The following is an 18,216-nucleotide window of genomic DNA, read 5'->3' as shown; positions in this document are numbered from 1 at the left end:
GACCGAGAAGAAGGTGGAGAGATGAACCGGAACAAATTGCAGGAGCGAGATGGATGGGAGAGGCAGAAAACCGAGTGATCTGGAAAATCATGGGGGAGACCTTCGTCCAGCAGTGGACAGAACGAGAAGGTTGAAGAAGTAGAAGAAGAAGAATGTGATCGATACCACTAATATTGAGTGTTTCACTAATAGGAGGACACCAGTCATCGTTTATTTACAGACAGATTATATGATATACAAAACAAATGCTGAAATTGGCTGCCTCCTTCTTGCAGCCACCTTGCCCTCATTCACACAGCTCGTTGAGCTGAGCTGTGTGAATGAGGGCATTGTCGTCTTGGAATATGCTCTTCTTGTTTGGAAATAACGATTGGATCATGGGATCCAATTGATTATCCAAAATGCTTGGGCATTTTGGATAATCAAACAAACGGGCCAACAGAATACCGCGAGATTGCTTCCCAGCCATCAGATAACCGCTCCCTTTGGAACCACGCATTCCGGTTATATTTTTCCTTGGATGCTCTCCAAACGTAAACTCGTCACAATGTAGAAAACAGCGTGAAAGTGGACTCATCTAAATATGTCGCACGTTCCCAGTTTTTCAGTGTCGAGGTTTGACAGTCGTGCCACCATCGTTGACGTATCTGAGCATTCTTTTCAGCAATCAGCAGTTTATCAATTGCGGCGATAACCTGATTATTGGATTTATGATGCTCACGTCCGACAGTTTTGTAGAGACGGGTTCTGCAAGATGAATAATAAGTTCTGCTGTTATCTATGCTTCAGTAGTTCCGTGATTTTCCCAATAATCCTTCTCAATGTCTGCCAATCTCTTCCGTCATTTTTCATTTTCGTCCATTGATTCCCTTGGATAAACAATGGACGATCTTGTGATGATCTGTGTATGCCAACATAACCTTAAACTGTCGATATATTGGTACACCTAATAATATTGCAATTGTGTTACTGATACTACATCTGAACGTGCACCAACGATTTCTCTTCTTTCCAAGTCTGACAAGACTCCTATTTTCCGATTTTTTTAAAACGAATTATCACTCAGTACAAACACTAATGCACTTCATGAGAAGTATAGAGAGTAAACGAAACAAGAACAGTCAGTGCTGTCCCTGACAAGTTTTTTCAATGTGTCTCCAACATAAACAAAAACATGTTTTTAAATATCTTATCCCTAGTCATCTTACCCCCAGTCATCTTAAGAGAGTGCTAAGCTACGTGTAAAACTAGCTAAATAAAACTCATTGGAAGATTTTGGTAAGAACATAGAAAGTAAATAACACGAAAGTGGCAGCAATGTCCTGGAAGTTATATCTGAGAGCAACTAACTTAGAATTGCCAGACTTCGATCTTCTTTGGCTGAAGATAACCCTCCCCCACTCAGTCAAATTCATCTGCTGTCTCTATCGCTCTCCTAATACCACAAATCACTCTGACCTCTTTCATTTCTTCTCCTTAAAAGTTGATTTTCTCCGGTCCCATTCTCCTTACAGCGAAATCATCCTCTTGGGTGACTTCAACGTCCATAACACCAATTGGCTTTCCTCTTCCAGTTATACAGATCTGCAGGCAGAGATGCTGAAACGTTTGCAGTCACCAATGACCTCACACAAATTGTTCAAATCCAACCAGAATACCAGATAACCCAAACCACACCCCAAATACCCTTGATCTCTACCATACTAATTACCCTTCCAAATATGAAGTGCCCAGGGGCTCACTGCATTCATTGCAGTGAGCCCCCTGGGCAATTCTGACCACAACTTAGTGCTCATCTCCTCCCCCTTGCAACAACGCTTACACAGTCACTCCCACACAAGAGTAGTTCGGCATTATAACAGTGCCAAATGGGACAGTCTCCGAGACTACTATGCTTCATTCCCATGGTTAGACTATTGTTTCCGGTCTTCTAGTCCAAACATATGGACTGAACGCATCACCAAAGTGATCCTCACTAGCATGAAAACATATATCCCTACACTACTCAGACCTGCCGTCCCCTAACTAAATGCTGGTTCTACAAAAAATGTGCCAAGGCTGTACAAATGAAAAATGAGGCATACTACAACTGGCTCAAATCAAGAACTCCATCCTCATTCAATGCCTATAAGCCCGTAACAAATGCTAGAAAACTATCAATACTTCCAAAACAGAATTTGAACGGACCGAAAGCAGGAAGCTTGCAGCTTGTCCAAACGGCAGCCGTGCCTTTTGGTCTCTTGCCAAGGCATCTGGCCGTAACTTTTGCCCTACACCATTCACACCTCTATTATACCCAGATGGCTCATTTCCAGCATCACCCATAGAAAAAGCTAATCTCCTGGTATCACACTTTGCCTCCAATGCACACATAACTGATAATGGTAAAAGCCCTCCAGTCATTCCACCTGCCCAACATACAATGCCCCTTGGATCCTTTTCCCAAAAAACATCACAAACCTGTTGACTAAATTACACACAAAGAAGTCTCCTGGCCCTGACGGCAGCATTCCTCCAATTATCCCGAAGGTCTGTGTATCGGAACTGACTCCTATCCTATGTCACCTGTACACACTCTCTTAATCCACTGGTATATATCCCAACACCTGGAAACTGGCCTATATTCAACCCGTTAAACATTACGACTGTAGATCCTTTAAACGAGTAGTGAACCGATTAAATCGGTCATTCTATTAATTCTACTGACGACATCCAACGCACTCCAATGATACTTCAATGCTACGAGAAGAGCTTGGAGTAGCCTTTCGGTCTTCTTGATTTCATGTAAACATCCCAATAATGTGCAAGCGTTCGCCTTTTATTGAGAGAGAGAGAGAGAGAGAGACTGAATTTGTTTGCAATATTTCAGGTTGTTCTAGCAGCAAAAGTCATCTTTAAATCGGATAAGAATTTAAAATCAATGGAGAGACATTATGGAAAAGTATTTACAATTAAGATTTGAATTCTTACTCTTAGGCCAACCCCTGGATCCCTTCTCTTAATATTCCTTCCTTCGTTAAGTGTCCTAAATCTAAATTCTTTCTCAACTCAGCTACGCGAAAATATCTGAGCGACTAGACATTATACACAAAGATATTTGACTGTCTTCTCTGCATAAACATTGCAAATTTAATTATTATCAATAGAAATTTATTATTCATTCAAGGCTTCGAGTTTTTGTTGAAACCTACAAAATGTCCCTTATGCAATTACGACGATTTTCAGTTATATCCCCTGATTAGTGGAATGTCAAAAGATTCTCTTTCTGTCTCTTAATTTTGATATTTTTCTTCTGTAAGAGGAAACAAAGAAAATTGATTTAGATTTAACAAGGTTTATGTAAGCATGACCTTAAAGTCAAGGGTCATTTAGTGGTTCCAAGCATATCAACAATTCGCATTCCTTTTATCTATTACTACTATTAACTGCAGTTAAACCTTAGTTATAAGAGTTACACAATCAAGATTCTCTTATTCATCCGAAAATTCACCCCAGTGGAGAAGAGATTGGCACCCGAACCTTCTTTACATTTATTGTCGTCAGCAGCACTTTATTTGCGTCTCTTTCCACCAAAGTTGAAACGTTCTCTTGAAACCACTTTGCTGTAGGCAGCAACAGTACGAAGGACGGCTGACAGTTACGAATTGTTCTTTATGCAAACTCGCACTTGTAATGATGCGAAGCATGTCTTCAATATACGAGTACATAGCTTCTTAGAGTCCCAGTTCAGAGTATCTCATATGTGATATATCTTCCTAAATAAAGTTTTTAATATTTTGTTTTTTTTTCTTATGGGTGCTGCCTGTAATAACTTGTCTCTCGCTTTACGCCAGTTGGTCTGCAGTGATCAACGGTCGTAATATAAATCTAATTACGGGTAGTTTGATGATGACATGATGAACACAATTAATTCTTGGTTTTCTTGGCCTCTCTTCCGATTTGTGAGTGGGTTCTGGTCGGTTTGTTCTTATTCAAGAAGAAATAATGCAAATTATCGAGGGGTAAAATTAGACCTGCTAAGTCTTTCTCAGTCGAAGAACCATTACAGATATCCTGGGAAGATAACTCAAGAAAGAAAGAAATCATCATTTCTACAGTGGCAACTTGACTGTAACTCAACTTCTGTTACTCTACCTACTCGACTCTACTCTTACATACAAATTCATTCGAAAAACAGAAAACTTCACAGCTATATACATCAACTTTCACCACTCTTCTCAAGAAAGCTCTCACAGTTTATTTTTATTTTTTAAAATTTTATTTCACCTTGAACGATGTCTCTTTTTATTCTTAAAAACGTACATAAGGCAAAAGAAAGAATAAATGGCTATGTATACACAAAAAGGATCCTAACAGGGAAAATGAGGACTAATTTTTTTTCCTGTTAATCAATGTTTAAAACAATTAATATATACAAGAAGAAAGAAATGAAGGACTTTTAGTGTCAAAACCAGGTTCATATTGTTGACTACCTTGCATTGTGACGTTTTTAACGTCAGAAAGAATGAAATGAAGGACTAGCTCCACATTGTTGACTAGCATTATGACGTATTTCAGACAAGAATTAGAAAGAACTTTCTATATATGTTTCTTTCTATATATGAAGGACTTTCTATACAAGAACTAGCTCCAGATTGCTGATAAGCATTATGACGTATTTTTGACGCTTGAAATGGTTTATCAGTATAAAAGTCGGTTCATTGGTAACCCACCAGTTGAGTTGTGGAATTCATCCGTGTCGGATGGCTTTTCATTCTGCTGCAGAGCTTATTGGTCTACTGAGAGCTGTAGCGTTCTCTGGAGAACACTTATTTCTGCATGTAATTCCTATTAACGGGACTGATAGCAGCGGGAGAAAGGAATTTAGGGACTTGCGGAATTTCGAGAACTCAAGTGGCGGGTGGGTGAAACGTGTTACTTCCCATTGCAGACGATAACGAAATATTATGAGGATGGGGGGAATGGGGACGACTAGAGGATGAGGCAGAGGGGGTTTATGTGGCGTGTACTACTCTAATCTGGCCAGGACGGTTATTAGCCTGGAGACTGGAGGTGTGAGCATGCGAAATAGTGGCGATTTCAAAAGACGGCGGAAGCTGCACGTTTCTTCGGGAGTAACTAGGAATGAAGCGTTTCTTTTAGTGTTCTCAATACTTGCGAGTGTATTCCACTTCGGAGATTTTTTGTAAAAACAATTTCAAAATAACATCTGCCATAAAAATTGGAAAACGATATTAATGAATTAAATATTGTTAAAACCAGAATAAAGTTTAAGCCACGATGGTCGGCAGATCGGATAGCACTTCTGCTCGACAACCGTGAGTTCGAATCTCGTTGCTGGCATTGGATGCTTTTAAATATGTTTAGGTGAAGAACTCCAATTCCCCTTACATGAAACCATCGTTTCTTGCTAAAGGCCAGAAAAGCGGCTTTAAATTAATTCCAAGTTTTGTCTGTACCGATTATTTCCTTCGTTGTCTTTTGTGACTTCCTTCTAGGAGATGATTTCAACTTATCGTTATTACACATACGGGCCACTGAATTAGAAACTTCTGTTTAGTCCCGTGTTGGACCTTCTTTATCTCGAAAGACAGCACATATATCCATGATCCATGGTATTTTCCAGGAAATAGGACATTGTAATAATATATTATAATACATTCATAATATATAAAACTTATAATAAATTCCTTCCACATGTTTTCTAAATCGCTGACGTTTCTGAGCATTGTTTTCAGCAATCAGCAGTTTATCAATTGCGGCGATAACCTCATTATTGGATTTATGATGCTCACGTCCGATAGTTTTGTAGAGACGGGTTCTGCAAGATGAATAATAAGTTCTGCTGTTATCTATGCTTCAGTAGTTCCGTGATTTTCCCAATAATCCTTCTCAATGTCTGCCAATCTCTTCCGTCATTTTTGATTTTCGTCCATTGATTCCCTTCGATAAACAATGGACGATCTTGTGATGATCTGCGTATGCCAACATAACCTTAAACTGTCGATATATTGGTACACCTAATAATATTGCAATTGTGTTACTGATACTACATCTGAACGTGCACCAACGATTTCTCTTCTTTCCAAGTCGGACAAGACTCCTATTTTCCGATTTTTTTAAAACGAATTATCACTCAGTACAATCACTAATGCACTTCATGAGAAGTACAGAGAGTAAACGAAACAAGAACAGTCAGTGCTGTCCCTCACAAGTTTTTTCAATGTGTCTCCAACATAAACAAAAACATGTTTTTAAATATCTTATCCCTAGTCATCTTACCTCCAGTCATCTTAAGAGAGTGCTAAGCTATATGTAAAACTAGCTAAACAAAACATAGCCTATTTTTTTCCCAAACTTATTTCGTATATCAGCCTCACTAGTTGCAAGACATCAGACACAATAATACAAATTTTCAAATTTGTATTATTGTGTGTGTTATTGTGGCTATTTTATATACAAATATTGAAGTAAAAAAAAAGAAAAAAAAAAACAATAATGCACCAGAAGCAAAATTGATTCATTCGTATTTTGTATTTCGACTACCGGAGTATCCGATGACATCTTAACTGAGAGGGTTAGGTGCAAATGTCTCCAAAAATGTGCGACATCATTTAAAGAAAAAAATTCGTCTTTTGTTCATATTGAAGCAATTCGTTCGTTCTCTCCTTGAAAAATATATCTTGGAGAATAACATTTTTCTGTGTGTTCATCCATGAAAATATATTGTGTGACATTTCTAACTGCACTGTTTGTTTTTCCAGTGACCTGCACTCCTAGGTGCAAGAATAACGGACGATGTATCGCCTACAACAAATGTTACTGTCCATTGGGCTATAGAGGAGCTCGTTGTGGAAAACGTAAGACGTTCCGTTATCTTTCTTCTTACATTTCGCGTGCAATTGCTTTGCAAATATTTATATTTGATTGAAGTAGAGTCGCAGGACCTATTCCGTATTCATTCACTACAACAGACAGCTTAAATTTATACTGCACTGTTTCTTGATAGTGTGAAAGAGAGACATCTGCCTGTGAGCATTTTGAATTTGGGGATGAAGAGATCTTAATATTATTCATTTGTTTACTGGGATTATAATAATATTGTTTTCTTTTAGCCATCTGCACTTTATCCTGCAAGAACAACGGTACCTGTATAGCCCCCAGCATATGTTCTTGCCCAGAAGACTTTCGTGGGGCAAGATGCGAATTCCGTAAGTATTTACCATAAGGGGTTCTGCCTGTAACTAGCATTTTACAACTTTGATTAAACTTCTCACGTACGTTTCATAAATCGTAAAAAGTAACCTTACAAGAATTATTAGCAATATGTCAATGTTATGGAAAGAATTTAAACTTTATATGCGATGGAATATTCTGGCATATAATTCAAAATGCATGAAGTTTATGAATTCAATCTGTAAGGTTATATTTTGAGTTTGCTGTCATTTTAAGAAAATCACATTTCTCAGATCTCTAAGTATGTAAGATGCGTGTGTGTGTGTGTGTGTGTGTGTGTGTGTGTGCCGATAGAACCCTCCTTCCCTCAAAAAAAAAAAGAGAATGAATATCGAATATTCAATAATTAATTCAAATAAAACTTTATCTTTAAATGAACTTGTTATTTATTTTTTATTGTTCTTTTCATTAATTTGATGATAACATCAAGTATTCAGAGTTGCGGATTTAAATATAAACCGTCTAAAATGAAGAAATAACTAAAATGCCCACTCACCTCCTGTTGTTAAGCAATTATCCGTTTTGATTTTTCTTTCAAATATTCTGAATTTTTTTTTCTTTTCTAAAGTTTTGTTCTTTTCAGTTAATAACTGAAAGGGAATCTCAGAATTTCTGTAAATTATTTGAGTGAGAAACTTCAAAGCAAAAGAAAGTTTACCGAAATGTTAAAATTAAATTTATTCTGAAAAAATGATTCATACTAAATAATCTTCTTTCATTAATGTCTTATTATTACTACCGGCTATTGAAAACTAAAGCAAAAATTAACAAGCACATCTTAGGAAGCAAACTGCATAATAGTGTTAGAGCGACTGTTATTTGTCTTCATCGCTCTCAATGTCTTACTCTCATGCAGCCAATAAACAGGAACATCATTTTAACTGGAATTTTACTCTTGAGTTTGAGGTTAAACTGAGTAAATTCAGCTGGATAAATCTATATTGAATACAATAATCTTATAGATTTATGACAGAAATCGCGCTTACTTTTAATGTTTGTATTTTGAATGCTGCATTTGTTGCTAGCTTGAAGAACCTTTTAATTTCAATTTTACCTTTTTTATCCGCTCCAACAGCAATATCTAATTGCAACCCCAACTCCTTTCTGAAGTACTCTAACTGGCATTGTGATCACAGAGAAGACGAAACCGTTTGCGAGATAACTTGCCCGGCTGGCCACGTTTTCTCGGGGATGACCTCTGAAGTGTACCATTGCAGTCTCGATGGCCTTTGGACTCCAGACAGACCTCCAAATTGCGTACTGGAATAATCCAGCTGTTGTTGTTGTTTATTTGGTAATCTGTGAGCTTAAATGTGAGCTTACAGATTACCAAATAAACTGTGAGCTCAATTCGAATAAAAATGATATAATGAATAACTGATATCTGTCTCGATTTGTTTTATCCTCACACACTTAACTGTCACTAAATAGATCAAGAACACATCCGTATAAATGCATTTATCGCTAACATACAAGGAAACACAGGGATATGAAGAGGACTCGTGTATATAATCTAGAAAGAAAGTCTCATAATGCCTGCCTGAGCAGTCTCTTTTCTTTCCATAAGACACTGAAAACGTCTGAATAAATTTTTTTAGACCACTCAAAATATCGTTCACTTCTTTCAGCGCCATCCAGCTGAAATCTATTACATGGATGTCAGCTTATAGTAGCAAGTAAGGTTTATTATATCTATGGTTTTGCACAAATCCCCAATAAATTAATGTTTACGGATTGTCGACGTGTGAGAAAAATAATAATTGTCTCATTTTAAAAATCTATGTGCTGTATTCGTTTTGCAAAACCAAGCATTTCTTTGAAAAATTCACTCACAGCCCTTGATTACAATCTCCATTCAGCACGGGTTCCCAAAGTCTTGTACTGCTTTGGCTCGAGAAGAAACGTAGGGAATCAATTTCCATGCAACGGTTCAAATTAGGAAATGGATCGAATGCTGGAAGAATCGTGTAAGGCTGAGGATGTAAGTCCGTGATATCGTATTTAAATCAGATTATTCCTATTGTTTGAAAGATTATTTAGCGGATCACCACAAATACAAAACTAGTACTCTATGAATCTACTTTACAAGTGACTATTAAGTTCTTATAGTCACTCACAAACGCATGGGCCGTGTGCAGAAATTTTACAATGACCCTCTTAATTTATGAAAACAGAACTCTACGGCAGCCATCTAAAATCCAAGACAACGTAAATCAATTGGAAACACTTCACATCCGACATCAATTTTCATTAATATGAAAAGTGCGAAACAGTTGATAGCCATGAAGACATCCGATTAATGAAGGACATGAATGCTCAGTGAATTTAAGGGCGAACCGTGGAAAAGTTCTGAATAGCTGCTGCATCTATTTTAACAGATTTAGGTGAGAACCAGGGAATTATTTAAGCAATAGAGCCTCCGTAGCTCAGTCGGTGTAGATGAAGCCCTTTCCTCGGAAAGACCTGGGTTCGATTACCGTCAGTGACGTGAGGAACCTTTATGTGGTCTCTTCGACTAGAGGTGCGTTAGGCAGAATCGTACGAAGTAGAGGTGTTTTCCACACGGAAAAACCCTCTTTTTCGTCCCTCAGAATAGGCAAACCGGTCCCGTGAACACATAGGAATGCATTACCGGAAACGCCACCCGAAAGTGATAGGTGGCGCTGTTCACCAGCGCTCAGGTGAGCAATTGGGACTTCCTCATTCAAGCTTTCGATGTCACCCGAAGAACATGCATCGTTTTACGAACCCTGAGATGGCAGACATGCATCTCTTTTACCATATTATGTATCCAACTACTATTAAATTGTTCGGTTACACCTAATAAAGTTTTTTACACTACTCACTGCCTTGTCTTATTTCTGAATCTTTGTGTCCTTGTTAATACCTTTTGATTTTGATGTTCTCTACCTCCCCTCAAAGTTTGTACGTGGAATGTTGAACCACCCTGTATATACATTTGATGATAGGCCTGAGTTCGCCCACATTAAAAGTTTCAGAAGATAGGCTTTAATGCATTTGGGGGATGTACTGTCACGAAGAAGGCCGTGAAAGGAAATTATACCCATATATATATATATATATATATTCCATAGAAAAAAGGAAATAGACAACTAACAAACTCACATTCAAAAAAAATCGAAGAGGAGCAAGAAACAAAAGCAGAAAAACAGCCAAAGATGAACCAGCTCAGCTTTAACAGAGAATCTGTGCCTCCAAGAATTCCAGAACCCTCCCAACAGTCTGTAGAGGGGAAATGAGGAGATCGAACTTCTAGAGTTCTCAGATGGTGAAGAAGAAACTAAAAACTGGCCTTCCTCACACTAAAGACCTACTAAGAAATGAGCAGCTTCAGAGCTTTCTTAAGAAAGTTCGAGGCTCCTCACAAAAATTGCTGACAGCATACGACTACACCAGCAATATCCGCTTACTTATATCCCAACCGGAAGAGTTAAGAACTGTTCTGTCAAGAAAAAGAAGAAAAACCATCAAGCTCAGGAAACGAATATACTACCTGATCAACGGGCTTGATTCCCAGCGGCAGCGAAATTAACTCAAAAGTAAGTAATGATTACTTCGCCAAACAAAATAAATTAGGATATAATGAGCACCTCGATATCCTTTCTCTCATTAAACGCTAGAGGGTATGCCACATCACTGCAAAACAGGCTCGTCCTGCAGCATATCCTTGCCCACGTCCAGAAATAGTTATGATACAAAAAACTAACTTCCATTCCATCAGCAAAGCTTGAGATCAGCACTGGAAGAACTGGCCAAAAACCTTGCACCACTGTCCTTCCTTATAACTTCATGGATCAGGGTCAGAATTGGAATCCACAAAAAACACCCTGAAATTTGAAATCATCCATATCTTTCCTGGGTGTGCAATATATTAACTCCTTGCAACTCAGACAGCGAAGAAAATCCATACAATTAATGTATACACATCACAAAAGGTACAGCTTGCAGTACACACCTGCATAAAAACGTATTCTCCTGGAGGGCCAAAGGTGGTCCTACCAGAGTCGTATATAAGCCACGGCTCGATAGATACTATGTGTCCATGCACACAATAACCTTCATAAGGAGAGTCAGATATCATCCGACATGCATCAGACCATGGTTCATCCTTCTGAGCATCTGCATTCCTGGACACACTGGACACAAAGCAGAAGCATATTGGATCTTTAATAACAGCCTACTACATGACACAGAATATCTTAAAAACTTCAAGGAATTATATCGCAACTCTCATCAGTGACATGCCTACTTCCTCACCAATTAGCGAGGGCCAAAAAGCCTCTTTTGAGTAGAAAATGTATTCTCCCATAGACTTTATTTGATTTTTTGTTTATTAGCAATGTTCACTCATCGAGACATGGTCAAGTTCGAAATCATTCCAAAATATCCCTCCATATTTTAAAAGCAAAATGATGATCAGAAATTCTTTTAGGTCAATTTCTTGTTGCTACTCAAATAGAGTTGTTGTTGTTTTTTTTTAACGTAGAAGGAAATGTCTATCGTTGGCTCGTTGGCTTCTGTTTTCGAGAAAAGTAAAATCAGTATTAATAAAGAATTAATTAGTTAAAAGATTACAATCATAACTGAAGGAATATTTGGATTATTTCCATTTCTTACAGTACAGAAGTTTATTTTAAAATATAAATACATATATATAATACAATGTAATTCAGCTCAGCAAGAGCTAAATATATATGAATAGTTCATGGAAGAAACACATGATTCATGCGTACTTCGTCAACAACGAGACTTTCCAAACTCCATGTGAAAGGCTCACCGATAAGAATAGCTTGTCACATAGCAGTCCGTTCTGAATTGCTGAAATTCGCAGCAATTTGCTTTTGATTTGAGCGATGATTTTCCAATCTTCATCAAGATACAAATGATGAATTCTCTAAACATGCCTAGAAGGAAATATAATGAGATAACTGATTTTTTTCCATCATCATCATCATCATCATCATCATCATGGGTATCAAGGATTTAGGCCTATCATGGCCTTAGAAGTCATCGTTGAATCGTTTTAGAGGACGTCCTGGTTTTCTTTTTCCTAACGGCTTGTACATTAAGGCTTGTTTTGGTAATCTTTCTGTTTACATTCTTTGAACGTGTTCCATCTATTTACGTTTATATTTTTTAATTTTTTCTATTACTGGTTCTTGGTTTAATTCTTTCATAATATCTTCGTTTCTTTTGTGATCAAATAGGGTATACTTTGCAATTTTTCTCATAAACTTCATTTCTGCTGTTGTTAATCTTTGTTTGTCTTTTTGTTTTATTGTCCAGATTTCGCTTCCATACATCAAGACTGGTAGGGCTAATGTATTGTACACTTTTAGTCTGATTTCTTTTTGTACTAGGTTTAGTTCAAATATAGAGTTAATTACACATGTTATTTTTAAGTATTTTGCGATTTTTACGTTTATATCTTTTTCATTTTCATATGTGATCATACATTCTAGGTAGTTAAATGAATTCGCCTGTTCTAAGATCTTGTTATCTATTATTATGTTAGTTCTTGCTGGATCTTGTCCTTTAAAGGCCATAGTTTTTGATTTTTCCGTTGATATTATCATATCAAAATCTTTGGATATCTCATTTAGACTTAAAACAGCTTTCTGTAAGTTATCTTCAGAATTTGTTATTATTATTTGGTCGTCTGCAAAGAGGAGAGTGTTTAAGTTAACTGTAGGTGAAAGTTTAATTCCTTGATGTAAGTTTGTATTCCATTTTTTTATTATTTCATTTAAGTATATATTGAAAAGAGTTGCTGAGAGAGGACATCACTGTCGGACCCCTTGGTTTATCTCTCTCATATATGATTGCTCGTGATTTAATGTTATTCGTATTTGATTATTTTCATATATACTTGTGATAGCTTTTAGGATATTATTTGGTATTTGTCTTTCTTTTAATATGTTAAATAAAATGCTTGTTTTAACTTTGTCGATTGCTTTTTCGAAGTCAATAAATGCAATATGTGTTTCTAAATTGTATTCTCTTCTTTTCTCTATTATTAATTTTAGGCAGAAGGCTGGGTGTATACATGATCGTCCTTTTCTAAATCCATTCTGTACTTCTAAAATAAAGTTTTCGGAATATTTCATTAGTTTGCTATTTAAGATTCTGCTGTATATTTTGTAACATGAATTTAGTATACTGATACCTCTATAGTTTTTAATGTCATCGCTATTACCTTTTTTAAATAGGAATCAGAATTTTTTTTTCCATTCTATTGAGGGGATTCCAGTTCAGTAAATTTTATTTAAAAATAATGAGTCTTTCTTTGAATCTTGTTCTTGCGTATTTATATAGTTCTGAACTTAGCTTATCTTCCCCAGGTGATTTTACATTTCTTGTTTCTTTCAGACTGATTTCTAATTCTTCTTTAGTTATTTCCTTTTCATTTTCGTTAATTGTTTGCCAGTTGTCTTTTTTTGAAATATTTGTCTGTCCACAGTTCTGTGTAGTAATTTAGAAATTCTTCTCATTTCAATTTAGTGTTTAATTTCATGTTTTCTATGGTATCTGCATTTAAGTGTTTCAAAATCTTATATACATTGGGTCTTATTTTATATAAATCATGTTCTAAATTAGAAACAGATTTCTTCCACGATTCTCTATGTCTTTTTCTGACTTTTCTTTTAGCTATGGCTCTTATTCTTTTATATTCTATTTCATCTTCTAATCTTTTACTGCTTAACCATTTATGATAGGATTCTTTTTTCGTTTTGATTATTTTTTTGATTGTATCATCCCAGGTCTTCAGTTTTTTACCTTTTATTGAATTTTTATTGGCCTTTCCTAAGCTTTCATTTGCTGCTGCATTTAGTATTGTTTTTATATTAGGAATGTTTCATTTCCCTTAAGAAAAAATAAGAGAAATTAGAAAATGGTCAGATATCAGCTGATGCTTATTATAAAATTTAAATTTCATGGAAAAGCAAAGACTTTTCTTTAAAAAGTACAAAGTTCCAGGTCACTATAACCCCCCCCCCCCTTCATGGTGAAAGAAATCCTGCACAAAATTTTCAAGCCCTTATGAATTTGGTCCCATCAGATTTATTAGACTGGAGTTTTGTGCTTTCAGGATGATATATTGCTTTATTCTCCAGATGTAAATTCACATATTAAACTGCTCAAGTCATGAAGAAGTGAATAGGCGAAGCTCAAACCAAATACTTCAAAATATGAATTCTTCTTGAGTGGGGTTTAATATCTAGGTCATCTTATTTCGCAAGAAGGAATAAACCCTGACCCGGATAATCTAAAAGCCATGTCTTCTTTCCCTTTTCCTAAGACTGTCAAGAAAGTCAGGCGCTTTGTAGAAATGTTGAATTTTTATGGAAGCTTTAATTCACGTTCGCCTCTTTACTTAAAAATTCTCACTAACATACAAAGAAGTGGCTAGTTCCTGAATAAGTACAACTGCAGTGCTAGACAACAAAGGGCATTCGATGCTCTGAAAGCAACATCGTGAGTTAGGAAAACCTTTTATATTTCAGCAGATGCATCACAAGACTGTACTGCAGCCGTTATAGAACAGATGGAGAAATGAAATTTAAAGCCAGTAGCATATCTTAGTAGGAAACTTAGTGCTATGTTGTGATAGATGGCAGATCCCTTAAGGAAGATGAAATATGGTCAGGATATTCAAGTTAGATCTGAATACAAGCCATTATCTCTGGGCACTAGAAGTATCAGCATTTAATTTAAAGATTTGTTATGTCCCTGGAGCTCAAAATGTTGTAGCGGAATGTTTGTCTCGAGCTGCCACAACTGGAGACTCAATGGAAAACCCAATTAATAGCCCCGAGAAGGCCGCCATTTCTGATGTATTTGGTGATCCTGTTTCCGCTACTGGTAGAGCAAAGTTGAGGAGGGAGGATGGAGTGAAGAATGTATAAAGGAGGCGCAGCAGCAAGATCCATTTTGGGGAAGGCTTTATTTCAGAAGTATGTCATCACTGACAGGTTCCTTTTAATCCCTATCTTGTTTTTCTTGCTCTAAGGATGTAATGTTTATCAAGGAGCATTAATAAGAGGATTGTAAATGGATTGATATTATTCCTGGGTACAATTTAAAATAGTTTTTTATAGAGAAAGGTCATTTACCTAAATCTAGAAGATCTAAGTTTATTTCGTTTAAGAAACATAAAAAGGGTGGTAATGTTAATTGCAGTCAAAAGAGCAATGTGATAAACAAAATCATAGAGAGATCCGACGTAATTCTTAAGGAATGTTGAATGACATTTATGTTCTTTAACTCTGATATTAATTTTGAGGGCCCTTTTCTCTTTAGGAGAGAAGTTTTATTTATAATGCAAAGATGTAAACAGCACTCGCGAAACATGAACATTTTACACACACACTTTTAAGGCAATACCATAAGTTCTTGGCCTAACAATGAAAAAACGAATTTACAATTTCAAAATTATTGTTATTTTCCAAAGGAATCTCCCTTAAGACTAATAATACATTTATTCTCCCTCCAACGCCATTATCCCGTCCCTGTAGAGATTTCAGTCAGACTGCAAAATACCCTCTACAGCTGCAATCGCCTCTTGATTCGAAGAAAAATGCTGACCAGCGAGGAAGTGTTTTAGTTTTGGGAAGAGATAGAAGTCAGAGAGAGCCAAATCTTGGGAATAGGGTGGATGTTCCAACAATTCATAGCGCTGATTCCTTAATTTTTCCAATTACCAAAACACTTTAGTGAAAAGGTGCATTGTCTTGATGAAATATGATTTTTTCTTCGGCAAACCCGGTCTTTTCTCACGAATTTTTTTGTCTAGTCTGCTTAAACGATCGGAATAATATTCCCCGCTTATTGTTTTACCTTTTTGAATATTAATAAACAAAATGCCTTTAGCATCACAATACACCGATGCCATGACCTTTCCTGCTGATGGAACCAATTTGTTTTCTTTGGCGCTGAACAACCGGCTTCTGTCCACTGTTTTAACTGCTCTTTGGATTCTGGTGTGTAATGGCGAATCCAAGTTTTATCCGTAGTAATAAATTGACACACAAAATCAGTTTTATTCTTGTTAAAAATGCTCCAAACACTATTCAGAGATTTTCATGGAAGTGCACTTTTGATCTGCTGTGAGCAAGCGCGGCACCCATCTTGTGCAAAGCTTTTTCGTTTGAAATTCTTCATGAAAAATATATCCTACACGTTCTTTTGAAATGCCTATAGTCTCACCAATTTCACACACTTTGACTCGCCGGTCATTCAATATCATTTCGTGCACTTGATCACTTCTGTTGTTACACGGTTTGGACGTCCTTCACGTGGATCATCTTCAAGGCTGGTACGGCCTCGTTTAAACTCGGCAGCATATTCCTTAATTGTCGGCAACTAAGGAGAAGAGTACCCATAAACTTTAATCAACTTTCGGCGTTAAACCTTCTTTTAGAAAGAATTTTATTACCGCACGATACTCAATTTTATTCATTTCAAGTTGCACAGACAACACTTTTGCTTCAGACATCTGCATAAAACAAACTACTTGATAGAATGACATGCAATTTCACACAGATGCTTATGACAGATGTGCCAACTTAGAAAAAAAATCTTGCCGATAGTGTTGCCAACTATGGTCGAGGCATAGAACTTTTGAGACCACATCGTATATATATATAGAATTTCAATCATTCTTTGGATAATTTGCAGAGTGTATTTCTCGATTCTATAGTAACTGTGAAGCTTCCTGATCTTTTATCCACTCGTCTTCAGTACAAATAACTTTTCCAGTCACCTTTTTTTGTCTGTCTGTCTGACTGCTCATTTTATTGCTGTAAATAATTTTCCCACCGAAAACACAACAGTGTTCCGAACACCCACCCGGATGATACTCATTAAGTACTACCCACTCTTGAACCACCTTACAAGGGAAAAGAGATCTGTGCTTTCTTTTAACTCTGTAGGAGGTTCTCTTCGTATTCGAGTATCCTTCAAAACTGCCACTTCGTAGTAATCCAGAACCACCAATAAAAATAACAAAATATCGAGATACCACGAATTCGTATCATCGATGTCTCCAGCGTAAGCGGCGCAAGCCACCAAATAATTGATGGAGCGTACAGCACACACAGCTGTCATCTTAAAGGTCATTCCTCAATCTGAATCACTGCCCGCGGCATCTTCGCAACCCAACCACCGTTCCCCGTCCAGTGGATGATACCTTAGAATTGTTTTCAATGTCCTCAAGAAACTTACCGTGAAAAGAACTGTTTCCAAACAATTAGCACGTGTGGTCCCTCAGAAAATCTGATTCCCATTTATTTTCCCGCGTGGTATTAAAAATGAGGAACAGGTGGCGATATGTTTTTCCACAACCGACGAGGATTGACCGTGAATTCACGGTTCAACACTTGATTCGCAATCCAGTGTTGTACGCCATCTTTGTTTGGAGCAATATCGACCACTGCACTTACCCGGATGACTTCGAGCTCAGAAATCACGGAATGGCCGTGAACTCCAATGATGTTGGAAGGCTGTAAGTGTTCAACCAACGCCACACTCTGATCTCGGTTCATGTTTCTGCGCCAGATAAATACTTTCGCGTGGTGTCGCTCTATTCCTTCGTTCCGCTTCTTGAAGTTGAGAAACGAATTCCGTACAACGGACGGAGCTTCGTTGGAGGCTATATATACTTCCGATCCCCTCTCCCCGCACGTCCGTTATAAACAATGAAGTTTTATGAGGGTCACTGTTTTCAACGCATTACGTGACACGAGGGTCACAGCTCGTGCACGCGACGAATGACCTCACTGTGTTCATATAAACAATGTAAATACATGAATGTTTACTCTGTTCATGCAAACAATGCAAATATTGTTTACATGAACACAGCGTTTATACGTGAACAACAAACAACATAAATTGTTTGCTACTTAAAATAATGTATGACGTCATTCGTTTGCTAAAGTCCACCCATTAGCAAACAGCTGG

General features: G+C 37.0%; 1 protein-coding gene across 1 annotated transcript; it reads left to right on the top strand.

Moving 5' to 3' along the window:
* Window positions 1–6,654: 6,654 nt before the first annotated feature.
* LOC150109775 (uncharacterized) lies at window positions 6,655–8,617 on the top strand. The gene is made up of 3 exons (XM_090409684.1): window positions 6,655–6,860; window positions 7,116–7,211; window positions 8,312–8,617. Exons 1-3 carry the CDS (start codon window positions 6,716–6,718, stop codon window positions 8,503–8,505), a joined length of 435 nt encoding a protein of 144 aa, XP_090265810.1. The 5' UTR covers window positions 6,655–6,715; the 3' UTR covers window positions 8,506–8,617.
* Window positions 8,618–18,216: the final 9,599 nt, after the last annotated feature.

This window comes from Typopeltis vanoorti, chromosome 1 (assembly GCF_054136105.1).
Source record: "Typopeltis vanoorti isolate ZY-2024b chromosome 1, IOZ_Tvanoo_1.0, whole genome shotgun sequence".
NCBI classification, from domain to species: Eukaryota; Metazoa; Arthropoda; class Arachnida; order Uropygi; family Thelyphonidae; genus Typopeltis; species Typopeltis vanoorti.
This window is presented reverse-complemented; position numbering and strand designations above follow the sequence as displayed.